Here is a 16,614-nt window from a genome sequence, read left to right as displayed (position 1 = left end):
TAATTGTGAGTAAAAGAATTTAGAACTCAATACCTTAAACTCACTATAATTAGTATTTTATTTACTTAGTTTTAAAAAGAATGATGATAAAATTAAGAAATTGTGAATTCAAATTCAAATCTACCGTATCAATTTTTTTACAACATTCTTTTATCAATTGAACTGAGTTTTATTTATAAAAAAAAATCCAATACAATTTTTTGCTAAATCAAAATATCATCTCTAAATAATTGTGAAGATTAAATAACCAAAAGTTTTAAAAACATTTCTCAATAAATATTTTTTTATAAATTATACCAGGATCGGCCAAGTCCAAGGGCTATCACTTTAGGCCTCAAATTTTCGGACATTTAAATAGGTCAAACTAAACCTCAACTTTTATATAATAAATAAATGGTTCACAAAACTTAAAAGAAAACACAATGACTTAGAGGTAAATAGTCTTAGTAATTATCTTTTGACACACGAAATTAATTAAAGTCGTTAAATTAATGATAATCAATAGTTAAGATTTGGATTAATATATATATATATATATATATATATATAAGTTTAAATTTAATTAAATATTATTTTAAAAATATTTTAAATCAAATAAATAATGATAATGCAATAAATATATATATATATATATATATATATATATATATATATATATATATATATATATATAAATTAAAATTTATTTAAATATTACTATTTAAATAAATTAAATTAAATTTCTCCTTAAACCTTTGCACCGGCTAAAACAATGATAAACTTAATAGTTAAGTCAAGCAACATCTACCTCTTATCACTTTTAGTAAATTTTTAATACATTTTTGTTCCATCTTTTTAGAAATATGCTTCATAGTAAAGTGGTGGAAATCATATAAATTTCACCCGATAAAAAAGAGTAACATAGTAGGTGTTGCTAAAAAACCTTATTTGCAAAACGAAGATACAGATAAAATAATATTTGCAAAAAAAAATAAATATAAAAAGTAAGTATGTTGCAGAGACAAGTATATTTATTTAAGTCTTTTTTTTTTGAATAAGGCAGAAATATATATATATATATATATATATATATATATATATATATATATATATATATATATATATATATATATATATATATAACAAAATAAACGATACAAAAGAGCCTAAAGTGGGAACAAGTTAGCCCCCAATAATACACCTTCTAAAAAATTTTAATTTAGATGTTGTCGGTCATTGATAATTTATTTTAAACAGAAAGAAAAACACAATAATTCATTAAGAATGCATAATACAAATCGTGAATAAAAAAATCAAGCATAAAAAAATCTATGCATCTCAATATCTATGATCGTTTAATTAAAATCAAACCAACATTATAAATCCAAATTTTTATTTTTGTCCTATCATAAGAATCTTAAAAAAATATTTTTGCACATCTTTCAACTAAACTGATTTAACCTATCACAATATTTTTTGCATCTGATATTCTTGCCAAATTTTCAATATGCATACAAATTTTGATTTGAGTTGCCAAATTTAGACCAGACAGTTACATTGAAAACTTTATCCTTTTCATGAAAACTGTTAAACTTTAATCCGACGGTCCAGATTAATTAATCTTTCCCAACTCTTATATCTTAATACTACAATATAAATCATTGACCGATTAAAAAAAACCATTGACCCATTCTCTTATCAACACTAGTCTTCTCTAATATAGTCTTCTCCGCCTCTTCATCTTCTTCTTCATCACACCAAAACACAATCTCTCTCTCTCTCTTCTCAAACCAAAAAACATGGACAGAGAACAAGAAGACATGCAATTCCTCGGTTTCTTCGGTTGCTACAAACAAACCTTCAAAATCATCTTCTCATGGCGAAAAATCTTCTCACAAATCACCTTAACTCTCATCCTCCCTCTCTCCTTCATCTTCCTCTTCCATATAGAAGTCTCCAACCTCATCTTCAAGAAAATCGTACACACCGAACAACAAATCGACCAAACCCAACAAGGCACGCCAAAATACGACAAACTCACCGACATAGTTTCATCGCAGTTCATCACTCTTGTACTCTTCAAACTATTCTACTTCACTTTCCTCTTAATCTTCTCTCTTCTCTCCACCTCGGCTATTGTCTATACAACAGCATCCATCTTCACTTCCAAAGATCTCTCCTTCAAAAAAGTCATGAAAATCGTTCCTAAGGTTTGGAAGAGACTCATGCTCACTTTCCTATGTGCCTATGCTGCTTTCTTCGTTTACAATGTTCTAACCTTTCTGGTTATTATCTTCGTAGTGATGACAGTTGGTGAGAAAAACGGTGGTGCTGTTTTGCTTATTTTCTTGATAATATTCTATTTTATTGGATTTGTTTACTTAACTTTGATATGGCAACTAGCTAGTGTTGTGACAGTGTTGGAGGATTTGTATGGATTCAAGGCTATGGTGAAGAGCAAGGACTTGATAAAAGGGAAAATGGGTTTGTCGATATTTATATTTTTGGTGCTGAACGTTTCGTTTTTCTTGATAAGGTTGGTTTTTAAGGTAGTGGTTGTGAATGGAACATGGTGTTTTGGTTATGTGGACAGAACAGGTTATGGGATATTGTGTTTCTTGTTGCTGTCTTGTTTGTTCTTGTTTGGGCTTGTTTTGCAAACTGTGTTGTATTTGGTTTGCAAGAGTTATCATCATGAGAATATTGATAAGTCTGCTTTGGCTGATCATCTTGAAGTTTATCTGGGAGAGTATGTGCCATTGACAGCTAAGGATGTTCAGCTGGAGAATTATAGGGTTTGAGTTGGAATTAATGGAACTATATGTTATGTTATAAGATTGTTACATGGTACAATGAAACATTAATATGAGTATGTGTAAGTTTATTAATTATATGCTATGTAATTTGTTGATGCTACAAGAAATTGATATGCTTTTATGTGAAATCCAATGACTAATCTCATCTGGTTAGATCAGATTGATAATATGTTCTAATGTGTTATAAAGTAATGTATGGTCATATGTGGCTGCTGTAGCAAATTGAGATAGTATTAATAAATGCTTTGACTTTTCTTGATGAGTTGAGACTTTTTTTTAATTAGGAGTGTCAATCAAGGAAGTTAAAGACCTTTTTTGATTAGCAGTGTCAATGAAGGAATTTAAGCATAGAAAAGTTGGCTAAGTCATGTCACTATTCCATCCCCACATCAACACATTCATTAAAACTAATCAATCTTTTCAAATCTGTAAAAGAAATTTTTGGAGCACAGGATAAAGAGCCTCTTCCTGCAAGTTACTTAGACGGCTCTTGAAAGTCATCCTTGGTGTAGCACCTGACCTTAGCTGATACTTACAACAATAGCATTCCTTCCAAACTAAATTACATGTCTAGAAAACAACCCAACTCAAACTGTTCAATCTTTCTCTCCCCCAACTGCTTTATACAAAAAAAAAAAATGCTTAAGCATATACTAGCTTACATTAGTCCATACAAAACAACAATGACAGGTCAATCTAATAAGCTCTAGAATTCAATGTGAACCAAAGGAACTTGTCTTTCAAGTATAATTATTATTAATCTAGAGTTTACATGTGGCTATTGCACGATGCCCTATCAAGTATGTATCATTCAAATAAATAAAAGTTTACATGTGGGTGAAATCCTTGGGCATGAAGATAAATCTATTAAAATTTGAAGCTTTATATTTGTGTCAAAGAGTTTGTCACTCTGAATTGTCATGGTGTTTAGTAGTCTTGAATTCTGCATTATATATTTCGCAAATCGAAGCTCACAATCTATGTGAGTGTAATTTCTAAAGGAGCATGTTGTAAGATGAGATAAAAGACATTCTGGAACAATTTCTGGGTCCTTCCATTCTTTAATAGGAAAATAGTTTACCGCGTAAGCATCAACCTGAATGATAAACAATTGAAGATTTTTAAAATATATAGAAGTCAAACACTAAAAAAAAGGAGAGGGGGAAATGGTAGTAACCTTAAAGACTTCATGAATGATAAGAGTTTGAAGGTTGGGGGTATTTTGAAGCATTTGTACAAGCCAACGCCACTTGGAAACCGCAAAATGTTCACGGTCAAAGCTGAATATAAGGTTGAGGTGGGTTAAATTGTGAAACATGCCACGAATAGTAGGTGGCGTCCAGTTCTGCATTGAGTAAGAAAGAGGTTAGTATGGAAGAATCAAAGTGATAAATTTGGACAAGTTAAGAGATATTGATACTTACCAGCTGTATGTGGAGATGGTCCACATTATGAAGCCACTCAAGGCCAATAGTATTATTACCGGAAATGTTAGCTGTGACCAAATTGGATAGGCTTGCAGTAGCTGTAGCAGACATCATAGTTCGGGTTTTTATTGTTAAATCATTAGTTTCCAACTCTCGTAAAATGGGGCAGCCAGATAGAAGTTTATGGAGACAGTGCAAAAATGTGAAAGTGACATCTTCCAAGTGAAGGACTTGGAGGGAGGGAAGATCAACGTAACGAACGTAGTTCAATAATATCCTCTTCAATTTGAGGACTGTCAAGGTTTTTGTGGTTAGAACTAAAGAAGGCAGTGTGGCTGGGTAGCAGAGATCGATAATTAGGATTTGGACTCCTCTTGCAATTGGCGCATAAACAAAATCGTGGAAATGGTGTTTGCGGAAGAAGGCGCAGTGGCATTTAAGGTGGAATGAGAGGATGGGTAGGGTGTTATCTCGCATGGTGATGAGGGAATTGAAGAATTGGTGAAAGGCGAGAGTGTCTGGAAAGGGTCTGTCATCCAAGTTGATGTTGAGTTGTGAACGCCAGAGATGTTTCCAACTTTTTGAAAGGATGCTTGTGGCGAAGGCATCTTTGGTCGGAAGGAATGAGAGAATGTGGTCAATAAGTGAATCCGGCAGAGCACTTAATCTGTCCTCTTTCCTTACGATGCGAATCCTTAGCCGCCGCCGCGACATTGCAGTCGACGAATTTGTAACAACAACCGAATCGAGTGACATGACAGTCAACGAGTTTGTAATTGCAACTAGTTGAGTAACATAGCCTATGTTTTATAAACATCTTGCTCTATGTGTTTTACAAAGTTTTCGATGTGGGACTTGTTTGATTAAAATTTGAATAATTAGACTCCAACCCTTCAATTCAACTTACATTTCATGTTTCAAATGAAAACACCTTTAATTTCTTCCTCACATTAACCCTTCATAGGGGATGGATGGTATTTGACTTGCAGAATTGCATCAATGGAATAATATTTATATTTTTGGTGCTGAACGTTTCGTTTTTCTTGATAAGGTTGGTTTTTAAGGTAGTGGTTGTGAATGGAACATGGTGTTTTGGTTATGTGGACAGAATAGGTTATGGGATATTGTGTTTCTTGTTGTTGTCTTGTTTGTTCTTGTTTGGGCTTGTTTTGCAAACTGTGTTGTATTTGGTTTGCAAGAGTTATCATCATTAATATAAGTATGTGTAAGTTTATTGATTATATGCTATGTAATTTGTTGATGCTACAAGAGATTGATATACTTTTGTGTGAAATCCAATGACTAATCTCATCTGGTTAGTTGAGATTGATTATAATGTTCTAATGTGTTTTTTTTTGACCAAATAATGTTCTAATGTGTTATAAAGTAATATAAGGTCATATGTGGCTGCTGTTGCAAATTGAGATATTAATTAATGCTTTGACTTTTCTTGATGAGTTAAGACTTTTTTTTAGTTAGCAGTGTCAATGAAGGAATTTAAGCTGATTGGAAATGTCAAGTAGTTTCTAGTAGTTTTTAATGATAACATCTGATTAATAAAAGAATATTTCAAGTCTCATGATGATTAAAGTTTTAATTGAAATTCTAATCAATCCAGAATCAAAGAGTCTGTCTTGAGGTACTAAAGCAACCAAACACACATCACTTTTCAAATCTCTTATATTTTTTATTAAACTTCTTAAAATTCAATCCAAACAAGTATGTAATCGATTATGAAGTATTTATATTCCATGAGAAAATCTAACCCATTTGTTTAATCGATTAAGCCTTTGATATTAAAACAAAGAGAACGTCTTTTAGTTCACATAATCTATTTTTTCTTCCTGTTTATTTGATTAAAGTTACGGAAATTACTTTAGACATTATGAAAATTATTCATAATCATATCCAAATTATCTTTCAAAATATAAATGTAAGAATATTCCATAAAAATTTAATTAAACCAACTTTTCTTTTTCAATTTTTTTATATTATGGTAAATAAAAATATATAAAATTACAAAATGATTTAAAAAAAAAATCTGAAATAAGTTCATGGTTTCTCCAAACCAAACAAACCGGTTTTTATATTCCATAGAGAGCCGAAAAAACCACCGGTTCACCGCAGGAAGTAAAGCATATCACAAAACCTTCAATTCAACGTTTCTTTGACTTTCGGCAACCTTCTAAATACACTTTTGTTCCTACCTTCTTTCCATTGAATTCATTCAACACAACACAAGTCCAGATTCTTCCAACAAACAGAACGAAAAACACAAAACCACTCTAAGTAGCTTAAACCTAACCTTGCCGAATGGATGTTTCTTCCTCTTCGTCGAGTCACACTGAATTCGATTACTTGTTCAAGCTTCTCATGATTGGTGATTCTGGAGTTGGAAAAAGCACGCTGCTTCTCAGATTCACTTCTGATAATTTTGAAGATCTTTCTCCCACCATCGGTTTGTTCACTTCACTTCCAAACGAAACCCTTATTTCCATTTTCATCATGCGCTTTTTCTTTTTATTCATACATTTTGGTTTTAGGTTTAGATGATTATTATGTTTCCTTTTAGAATACTTGTATGAGGTGTTATTATATAGATTTTGTAAGTGTATGATGTAAATGCGTTGGAGATTTGGATAACAAAATTGATTTTAACTGATTTTTTTTAACTTGATTTTGGTTGGGAGCTAGGTAAAGTGATTTTTATCAATTTGTGTTTGGAATTTGGATCAGAATTGTTTTTGTGTCTAAATGTGGTTATACCAATGTTAATATAGATGTAAACAAACTTTATGTTTCCTTGGGAAGGTCTTGAGTTTTCATTGGTGTAAGAAGTTAAATGAAATGTGATGGTTTGTATGTGGTTCATGATACTGTTTTATCATCCCTACCACCCAATTATAAGTTAAAGTGCAGCTTTCTTCATTTATTTGCATTGACTCTTTTGAACATAATGCAGGTGTAGACTTCAAAGTTAAATATGTTACACTTGGTGGAAAAAAGTTAAAACTTGCTATTTGGGACACAGGTAATGTCTAATGTGACAAGCTGATTTTCTTTTTTTGGAAAGTTATAATACTAAATAATTTAAGGTGTGAAACTTCCTTTTATAATCACAAACCCGTGTGCTGCATATTGAGTGTGGAAGTACTAAAGTTCTCATTTACTTGACCGTTCTGTTTTGAGCTATAATTGCAATGGATGCCATATCGATTTCAATTTTCAAAATTTATTTTTGAATTTTCACCATTGGTTATTAACATATCTTAGAATGACATGTATTGCACCAAACTCTGTAATATTGTTTAAAATCAGAAAATTCAAAATAGACCTTATATTCAAGTTAAAAGACTGAGTAAACTTTAGTTTGCAGAGTGTCATTATCATATTATTAGACACTTATATTTCAAATCTACTTTGTTGAATTGAACGGAAGATTGAAAGTTTCTTGTGTCTATTTAAGAAAACATATATTGTATAGTGCAATGGTTTAGTTGCTATGTGCAATATAAAGTATGAAGCAGTTTTTATAGATAGAGATGAGCAGCTTGTTTTGGCATACTAAATTCTCCTCTCTTTGTTACAAATTTACCTGACTATAAATTTGCAGAATTCTATTCAACCATATCTGTAATAAGCTAGCTGCGTAATTTTGTATTTTCATATCGTGCAGCTGGACAGGAAAGGTTTAGAACACTTACAGGTTCATATTATAGAGGTGCACAAGGAATAATTATGGGTATGCTCCTTGATTTTTTTTCCTTCCATTTCATAGCTATGCATTGCTTTCTGCTTGCTATCTTGTGATGTATGTTTTTGCTGTTCTGTTTGAATTCTGTTATCGTTTTGAGCCGTAAATCATTCAACATGGCTATGTGTATAGTTCATACCAATTTCTATTTTATTTTTATCCCTTTTGGTTTTTTTTTTTTATGGTAAATGGATGGCAAACTTTAATTGTAATTATTGCTAGCATTTCTGTTATTAACCTGCTGTATCATTTATCTTTGGTGACATAGATAGCCTAAACTAATTGATTTAATTTAGAAATTCAGGGATCACGATACTGTTTCCTCTGGTATGAATATCTGTATATTTCCTTTTTAAGTGTTATATTCGTTATCATTATTGTGGAATTCTATTGAACCAAGATTTGTGGTGCACTTCCGTCCTTATAAACACATGTTATGAAGCTCAAAGGAAGGAACAAACTATTAACACTAATACAAAGATAATATGAGACCATTCATAGCTCGGTGACACACTAGAGTCTAAATGACTGATCTTGATTTTCCTTTCTATTAGAATAAATGCTAATTCTAATATTCATGAGCTTTATTTATAAAATTTAGTAAATTTAACCAACATCTTGACACAATTTGTTGGGAGGTGCACCGTTCTATATTTTGAAGTACTAATGATAGGGTAATTCATTTCTGGAGTACGTTAATGGTATTGTTGTTACAAGTGATGATCAAGAAGATATTGAGGATTTGAAGCAATTTTTACTCAGACATTTCAAACTAAAATTCTATGTCGATTTTGTACCCCAAAAAAAAAAATTCTATGTCGATTGCGATACTTTCTTAGATTAAACTGGCTCAATTAAAGACAGTATTGCGTCAATTTTTACTTCTCAGTGTAATGAGAATGTTTTAACTCTTTAGCTGTGGCAGCCACATTTCTCTATCAGTTTATATTATAAACCTATCAATGAATCTGGGTTATGAATACAGTATATGATGTAACGAGGCGGGACACCTTTACAAATCTATCTGACATATGGGCTAAAGAAATTGACCTATACTCAACAAATCAAGATTGCATCAAGATGCTTGTAGGGAACAAAGTTGACAAGGTGCACCATTTATGAATTTGCATGTGTACTACTTTACTCTACCAGATTGTGTATCAAGTTTTGATTTACCGACTCAGTAAGAAGTTTGCTTATATCGTGGTTTAGGAAAGTGAAAGGGTTGTTACCAAAAAGGAAGCGGTGGACTTTGCAAGGCAATATGGATGCCTTTATACTGAATGCAGTGCCAAAACTCGAGTAAATGTTGAGCAGTGTTTTGAGGAGCTTGTAATGAAGGTACATATTCAACTCACCCCATCTCCTCAAAATTAAGAAAATAAATAAATAAACTCGAGTATGCTGAACGTTGGTATTTGAGAATTGAGACATTGATCCCATCCTAGACCTTTCTTGGGGTTCTCCTGTAACAGGAGGGCTTGATTGCGTACTATTTTTTTTTTTTGTCTCTATCCTTCCTTGACGATTTTTTGTTGTGAATTATGTTTTAAGAAAAATCTCATTTAAGTAATGAAACCAATCTGTAACTCAACTGTTCTTGGATACATAGAAACCTTTTTTTTCGTAGATTCATAGTATTTATTATAGGTTGCAGCAAAATATATAACTTAATTAAGAGTATGTTGGTACATAAATTATTAATGCAGTTGAAAGTTTGAAAATGATTCTATAGAAAGGGACAAGAAAAAATCTCAAGAGAATCATATATTTAGAAATAGTACAACTATGCAAGTGACCCTCATGATGTTAGAAAAGAAGCCTGTGAGAAAGAGATCTGGGACAGCCAAAAGAGAGATTGTCTTCTGGCTAGCCACTAAACCTAGCTGTTAAGAACTTGAACCAAAAGATAAGATTAAAAAATTGTTTTGTTCCCACTATTGCTTCTATTTGTTTGCATTAAGTACAACTCAGCACCTTCAAAAAATGAAAGTAATTTTGGATTCTCTTTGTCATTTTCAGATTTTGGATACACCCAGCCTCTTGGCCGAGGGCTCATCTGGTGTGAAAAAGAACATCTTCAAGCAGAAACCCCAAGAGTCCGATGCATCAACTAGTAGCTGTTGCTCATGGTGATGTGATTGTAATGTTTTTAAGCAGCTGTTACCTTTCACTCTGCCGCATAATGTGAATTTCAAGCGCCATCGAACTTCATCACATGTACCAAAAAATTTAATTTTATTATAGCCCGCATATCATGATCAATCTTCTGAATTTGCCTACTTTTTAATTATCTCTTCTATTTTATTGGATGTGAGCATTAGTACCTATCAGCTGCAACTTTCCTGATTTCACATGAGGAAGACTTTTATCTATATTTATGCCTTGATGTTTCAACATGGTAGCTGTAACTCAAAAGTGGCGCCTATATTTGGACATGGTCTGATGAAAACCTCCACCACTTTATAATAATTTCTATACATAATTGAAATGTAACCAAATACAGTAATGTCCACTCTACACGCAAGTATCAACACAGTCCAGGGAAAATATAGAGGATGCTGTGCAAGTGTAACAAGGGATTTGTTAAAAGCAAACTCCTAGGTCTTTTGAAAAATTATCCTCTAATGCGAACTGTTCTAATAGAAGAGATAGGCACAGTTACTTGAAATGAAAATATTTCTTAAATAAAAGTAAAATTGTGCATATTCCATTTTCAAGTGTGTTAACAAAAAAATAGCTTTATGTTTTGAGCTGGAAACATAAACAAAAAGAAAAAAAAAATGGGTTTAGAACCCCTCCAGAACTATCTCGTTTAAATTCTTGTGCCTTTCACTCTCTATCATTTTTCTCGCCTTTTCTATTTATTATATTTTTTCTATTTGGTTTATTTGAAAGGATGGATGGAGAGAATCCAATGTGTAAAAAAAAGTTATTTAATTTAGGGAATTTCTTAATACATCTTAGTGGTAGTGATGGAAAAATACTCTATGAAAATTTGAAAATGTCTTTTAAATTTCAGACACATCTCATATATGCACATCTCATATATGCATTGATGCATTGAAGTAAGCTCCAATTTTATGGTTAAAATTATTTTGAAAATGTATTTTCGAAGGGTACTTCAGAAATGCATTCTTGAACTTGTTGAGTAAATAACTTATTTGAAAAAAAAATTGGAACTTGCTAAGTAAATAACTTATTTGAAAAAAAAAGTAAGAAAGAGAGAGAATTACATATTTCAATGGTCTAGTAGGAGATAACACTTATGTTTGTTAAATAAAATTTCGTCTGGAAAGTATTTTTGGGGACATTTCAGAAATACATTTTCAAAATAAATTTAATCACAAAATTAGAGCTTGTTTCATTAACAATTGAATTGTGTGTATTTGAAACATGTCTAAAAACATATTTTAAAAATCTAGAGAAATTATTGTATTTTCACATGATATGCTAAAAATATTTAAAGTGCATTAAAAACTTCCTATTAATTTATTCTATAAAAAGCAATTATAAACAAACACGACACACCCCATTTCCAAAAAAGCCCAAAAAAAAAGAGGAACCAAGAAAAAGTACCCTCATAGTACACCTAAGGATGGAACCCAAGGCCCACTGACAGCTCCAAAAGTGATTCTCTTTTTTCCAACTTTTTGACAAATGAATAAGAAAATAGGAATATGATGATAAAAGAACTTAAAAAACAGTTATCTCCCGCGAAAAAGCACTTGCCGTGATCATGAAATCATAGTATACACATTTACAACTAACTGTAAAGCCTACACCTCCTCGTGACTCGTCACTCATTCACTCGCTCATTTCCCTTTCTCATTCTTTCTTTTCTTTCTTTCTCTCTCTTTCTCTTCTCTCTCTTCCTTCCCCAAGCTTCCATCGATAATGGTGAAGGAAACAGAGTATTACGATATCCTCGGAGTCTCTCCTTCTGCTTCCGATGATCAAATTCGCAAGGCTTATTATCAAAAGGTTTCGTAATTTCATCAATCTTTTCTTGTTTTTCCTTTTTTGTGTTATGAATTTTGCATTGCAAATTTTGGTTACTTGTTTGTTACAGGCAAAGCAAGTTCATCCTGATAGAAACCAAAACGATCCTAATGCTGCACACAAATTCCAGGTACTAACTCTATGTATATCTTTATTTTTTATTTTTTTAATTTATGCGGATTTGAACTATAATAAATAATTCTATAATTATAATTATGTTGTTGGTAGATTTTGGGCGAAGCGTATCAGGTTTTGAGTGATCCGGTACAGAGGAAGGGGTATGATCAAAATGGAAAGCATTCTGTATCTAGGTACACAGAAACACACCATCATGCTACTTTATTAATTATACACCTCAATGAGCTAGCACGGACACGATACTGACACACTGACACGTCGACATTGGTAAATATTTAAAATAAATAAATAAATTGAATGTAATCACAAGTGTCAGTGTTGTGTCGGTGTCCGACGCCGACATGGATACACATTTATTCAGAGGTGTCGGAGTTACGGAGCTTATCGGTTATTTGTGTGACAAGATTATGTAGCAAATAACAATGATACTTTGGACTAATGGCATGTTCAATGTCCAACATATTTGATTACATTCCATCACTATATTATTTTAAAAGCTAGAACATGTTTATATGTTGGTGTCTGATTCGTGTTTGGAGTATGTGTTGGTACTTCGTAATCGAGATATGATTGAATCACGGTATAAAAAAGGTTTACATGATTGGTATATAGGTTAAATATTAGTCATGACTTCTTTTATTCTCTCATTGCATTATTGTGTATATAACATCATCCAGTTTTCCGTTACCTGAATAAATGTTGAAACAGAATGCTAGAGTTTCTATTCTTGTTGTTATTTTAATACTCATTAATTTTACTCCTACTCTTTTTAAATAAACTTTTTTGCTGGCTAATATAGAGGTATTATAGAGTCACAATTCTACTTGGCTGGTTAGAAAAAGGATAGGAAAAGAGAAAAAGAAAACTTGGGTGTAATGTAATCACAAAATATTTCTTCCTTTAAGGTGAAGATGTTTTCAAAAAATATTAACATGGGTTCCTTGACAGAGAAACTATGCTTGACCCCATGGCCGTCTTCGCCCTGCTTTTTGGAAGTGAATTGTTTGAAGACTACGTTGGGCATCTAGCTGTTGCATCAATGGCTTCTTCTGAACTAGCTGATGAAAGTGAGGATTTGCAGGAAAAGCTTAAGGCAAGTGTGTTCCGAAATTCACTTTTCATATATTATAGCTTTTTTTCTAGACTTATTTATATTTTCAATGTTCTTTCCATATGTTTCTAGAACACAATAAGTAAGTAGTACAACTCCAACTCCACAGTTTCTCCGCTGTTTCTTTATTATAAAAGGAAACATTATTATCTGTAATTAGCCTGGTAGAAGCTGTTCATATTTGATTACTGTAACACTCCCACAAAAATTAAGTCCCAGATATTGTGTTGACACATGGTACACATCAGTGTGATTAGGAGAGCCTAGCAGAAGCTTAGTCACGAGGTAGAATGCTGGAGTAAGGGGCATTTTTTTATTTTAATTTTATAGTAAAGATTAGTTAAGCTATTATTGCTGAATTTTAAGGTTTGGACTCTTTTCCCTGTCTTGCAATGCCTGGTTTCGAACCGAGTATGGAAAGGTTATGATGCATGCATAAAACCAACAAACCACTCAGAAGCTGGAGCTAGGGTTCCATGCTAGCATTTTCTTTGATGTAAAAAAAAAGATTTTGTTTTTTTCCAATCTCATTATGTGATTATTTTTTCTTCCTAAGAATTTAAAGCAAATGTACAATGTCTACTTCTCACTCTGTTCTTTTTTCCGATCTTTCCTTGAATCCTAATACATAAGTACACACACATGTATAATACATCTATTCTTCCCTTGGAATCTATTTTATGAATTTTAAGTTACGCTGTGCTTCAATATAGGCTGTCCAGAAAGAAAGGGAAGAAAAGCTAGCAAGATTTTTGAAAGATTATCTCAGCCAATATGTCCGCGGTGACCAAAAAGGTTTCTTGCAGCGCGCTGAATCTGAAGCACAACGGCTTTCTCATGCAGGTTAGTGAGTTCTAAGTCCTAAACCCATGCTGAAGTTGGTTATTAATATCTTGACTTACCAGCTGTTAATAACGCCCAACATTGCCTAACTAGTTACCCTTGTCACTGTTTGCAGCTTTTGGAGTTGACATGTTACATACCATAGGCTATATATACTCAAGACAAGCAGCTCAAGAACTAGGGAAAAAGGCCCTTTATCTTGGAGTGCCATTTCTGGCTGAATGGGTTCGCAATAAAGGACACTTTTGGAAATCACAGTTAACAGCTGCTAAAGGTATAATGGCTCCAATCTCCATTAACCACCGCTTCCCTTAAGTGTCAACAGCTTATTATTGGAAGTTAGCTATTCCAAACAATGTTTAATCATATTGTGCACATATGATTCAGGTGCTTTTCAGTTGCTCCAACTTCAAGAAGAACTCAGCAGGCAATTTAAAACGGATGGTAGTTGCTCTGAGAATGTTGACTCCCATATTCGTCTTAATAAGGATACTTTGTTGAATTCACTGTGGAAGTTAAATGTAGTGGACATAGAAGTAACCCTTGCACACGTGTGTCAAATGGTGAGTTCTGAATTCCTGTTAGAGATTTATCCTTATCTCTTTTTATATAAAACCTTTCAAATTTTTAACTGCATTAATTAATCTCTTACCAACATACTTCTAATTATGTTACATATTTTTCAACTTGTAAAGCTAATTCTCTTTCTTCTAAAGTGTAGATCTGTAAAACTATTAACTGAAAATAAATTCAGTAACACTTATTTTTAAAGACAAGCGTATTATATAGTTATACACTGTATGCTTTTCTGTTTGTGTAATTGATATTAGTAATTGATCAGAAAACAGGTTATTGTATTCAGTGCCTTTTGTCCACAGATATCATGAAAGACATTGTTACGAAAATATAAGTTTCTTACCGTATGATGAAATGATGAATTTATAGCTATAAAAGCTTGAACCTAATGTACTTAAGACGAGTGATAGTGAATTCGATGACTTCGGGAAATAAAAAAGGTAGAAAATTCTTACTCATATATTTGCTATTGCAGGTGCTAAAGGAAAATAATGTTCGGAAAGAGGAACTTAAAGTTCGAGCTACCGCTCTTAAAATTCTTGGGAAGATATTTCAGGTGCACATATTAACTTATTTAGCATTAATTATTCTAACTTTCATCTTTATAGGAAAACAGGCTAATAATTATTGCGTGTATGTATTATTCTTGTCACCCACAAGACCCCTTCTTAATCAGACTTAGATCATTTGCAGCCAGTTTTATTGTGGAGTTAGATGGAGACCGTTAAATAAGAGAGAAAGATCATAAAAGACAGCTGCTGAGGATCTATTTTGGTTTTAATATAAGCATTATACTTATCATCTCTGATAAGATTTGATACCAATTATTGATGTCAAATGAAAAATTTGATTGAATATTACCTTCTGAAACAACTAGTTGTGTTGAACAAAAAAATAAGACACAGATTTTCATCTTCAGTATACTTACTCTCTTTCTGTCCAAAAATCCTCTATTCAAAACTCAAACAAGAGAGTGAAGAAAGCTATTTCGCAATGATAAGAATCTGTTTTTTTCCAGCTAGTAACTGATATATTATGATGTGCTTCCTTCAGGAAAAGAATGCAAAAGGAGAAACACTGAAGAAGAAACACGCTGTTGATTCTGATGACGAAGGAAGCAGCTCTGATTCATCAGACGATGAATCATCACATAGAGCACTTACCTATCGAACTCCTTTTTTCACTCAGGTATGATAAAAGCTATTTTGATCTAATGACAGTTGTTTCGCATATTTGCATGCTCACGTATAATATCAGCTTTCAAATATATGATAACATCATGTTTATACCACAAAGCATGGGTTGATCTATGTGGTGCTGACATTTTAAATTAAAGGCGTGTACTGTAAACACAAACACTTGTAGTGTCCAATACCGTTGCTATAGTCATATGGTTACGTTTTCATAAATTATCATAGGTATATGTGTGTTGGTGCTTTCATAGGTGTTGAAACTTTGATTACACAAAATGTAAATATTTCTGCTTTTCAGGGTATTGGTAGGCTCTTCAAATGTCTTTGTAATCCAGCATTTGATGTGGATGATGAAGAGATAGTTTACAAAAGCAAATAATCCATATGCCTATGGAATACAAAACCAAAATTTAGCCCTTGTCAATATTTCGTTGGATGATATTACTGAAAGAAATTGAGCATAGTTTTGTGAAGACAATGGTGCAAACCATTAATATTTTGTTGTTTGTTGTAATTACCTTGTCATCAAATTACATGGGCATACTATACATAACATTTAATCAAATGTTAATGCACTTGACTACAGCACATGGCAAACTATGTAATCGACTAGCCATGGTGAAAATCTCTCTGTATGAATGTACTACAGGTGGCTCTAGAATTTAAGAACCTGGAAATTAAAAATTGAAATCTACATTTTTCATTGGATATAAATACATGTTCTACCAACTCTGTTTTGGACCTTTTCACTGTTTCACTGACAATGACTCCTTAT

The 16,614-nt window shown here is 32.3% G+C and overlaps 4 protein-coding genes across 4 annotated transcripts; 3 read left to right on the top strand and 1 right to left on the bottom strand.

The window, feature by feature from the left end:
- Nucleotides 1-1,654: 1,654 nt before the first annotated feature.
- On the top strand, nucleotides 1,655-2,923 carry LOC131596023 (uncharacterized). The gene has a single exon (XM_058868572.1). It carries the CDS (start codon nucleotides 1,779-1,781, stop codon nucleotides 2,778-2,780), a length of 1,002 nt encoding a protein of 333 aa, XP_058724555.1. The 5' UTR covers nucleotides 1,655-1,778; the 3' UTR covers nucleotides 2,781-2,923.
- Nucleotides 1,867-5,511, bottom strand: LOC131596021 (F-box/FBD/LRR-repeat protein At4g00160-like). The gene is made up of 3 exons (XM_058868571.1): nucleotides 4,220-5,511; nucleotides 3,973-4,140; nucleotides 1,867-3,891 (listed from the first exon to the last, which is right to left on the bottom strand). The coding sequence occupies exons 1-3, from the start codon at nucleotides 4,976-4,978 to the stop codon at nucleotides 3,607-3,609; spliced, it is 1,212 nt and encodes a 403-aa protein (XP_058724554.1). The 5' UTR covers nucleotides 4,979-5,511; the 3' UTR covers nucleotides 1,867-3,606.
- Nucleotides 5,512-6,366: 855 nt separating this feature from the next.
- Nucleotides 6,367-10,241, top strand: LOC131596020 (ras-related protein RABC1-like). The gene is made up of 6 exons (XM_058868570.1): nucleotides 6,367-6,680; nucleotides 7,185-7,253; nucleotides 7,899-7,964; nucleotides 8,962-9,083; nucleotides 9,189-9,317; nucleotides 9,999-10,241. The coding sequence occupies exons 1-6, from the start codon at nucleotides 6,536-6,538 to the stop codon at nucleotides 10,110-10,112; spliced, it is 645 nt and encodes a 214-aa protein (XP_058724553.1). The 5' UTR covers nucleotides 6,367-6,535; the 3' UTR covers nucleotides 10,113-10,241.
- A 136-nt stretch (nucleotides 10,242-10,377) lies between these two features.
- LOC131596018 (chaperone protein dnaJ 10) lies at nucleotides 10,378-16,531 on the top strand. The gene is made up of 10 exons (XM_058868568.1): nucleotides 10,378-11,960; nucleotides 12,049-12,108; nucleotides 12,207-12,289; nucleotides 13,065-13,209; nucleotides 13,941-14,070; nucleotides 14,186-14,344; nucleotides 14,458-14,633; nucleotides 15,122-15,202; nucleotides 15,700-15,834; nucleotides 16,138-16,531. The coding sequence occupies exons 1-10, from the start codon at nucleotides 11,874-11,876 to the stop codon at nucleotides 16,216-16,218; spliced, it is 1,137 nt and encodes a 378-aa protein (XP_058724551.1). The 5' UTR covers nucleotides 10,378-11,873; the 3' UTR covers nucleotides 16,219-16,531.
- Nucleotides 16,532-16,614: the final 83 nt, after the last annotated feature.

Source organism: Vicia villosa, linkage group LG4 (genome assembly GCF_029867415.1).
Source record: "Vicia villosa cultivar HV-30 ecotype Madison, WI linkage group LG4, Vvil1.0, whole genome shotgun sequence".
Classification (NCBI taxonomy): Eukaryota; Viridiplantae; Streptophyta; class Magnoliopsida; order Fabales; family Fabaceae; genus Vicia; species Vicia villosa.
The sequence above is the reverse complement of the archived record's forward strand: the minus strand, read 5'-3'. Positions and strand labels throughout refer to the sequence as shown.

Bases quoted from the DNA above. Each gene is read 5' to 3' on its own strand.
- LOC131596021 (XM_058868571.1), bottom strand. From the start codon at position 4,978: ATGTCACTCGATTCGGTTGTTGTTACAAATTCGTCGACTGCAATGTCG. The intron at 4,141-4,219 runs GTAAGTATCAAT...TACTCAATGCAG, and splicing joins ACCATCTCCACATACAGCTG to AACTGGACGCCACCTACTAT. The intron at 3,892-3,972 runs GTTACTACCATT...TTTATCATTCAG, and splicing joins TCATTCATGAAGTCTTTAAG to GTTGATGCTTACGCGGTAAA.
- LOC131596018 (XM_058868568.1), top strand. From the start codon at position 11,874: ATGGTGAAGGAAACAGAGTATTACGATATCCTCGGAGTCTCTCCTTCT. The intron at 14,345-14,457 runs GTATAATGGCTC...CATATGATTCAG, and splicing joins ACAGTTAACAGCTGCTAAAG to GTGCTTTTCAGTTGCTCCAA. The intron at 15,203-15,699 runs GTGCACATATTA...TGCTTCCTTCAG, and splicing joins TTCTTGGGAAGATATTTCAG to GAAAAGAATGCAAAAGGAGA.
- LOC131596023 (XM_058868572.1), top strand. From the start codon at position 1,779: ATGGACAGAGAACAAGAAGACATGCAATTCCTCGGTTTCTTCGGTTGC.
- LOC131596020 (XM_058868570.1), top strand. From the start codon at position 6,536: ATGGATGTTTCTTCCTCTTCGTCGAGTCACACTGAATTCGATTACTTG. The intron at 6,681-7,184 runs GTTTGTTCACTT...AACATAATGCAG, and splicing joins AGATCTTTCTCCCACCATCG to GTGTAGACTTCAAAGTTAAA. The intron at 7,254-7,898 runs GTAATGTCTAAT...CATATCGTGCAG, and splicing joins ACTTGCTATTTGGGACACAG to CTGGACAGGAAAGGTTTAGA.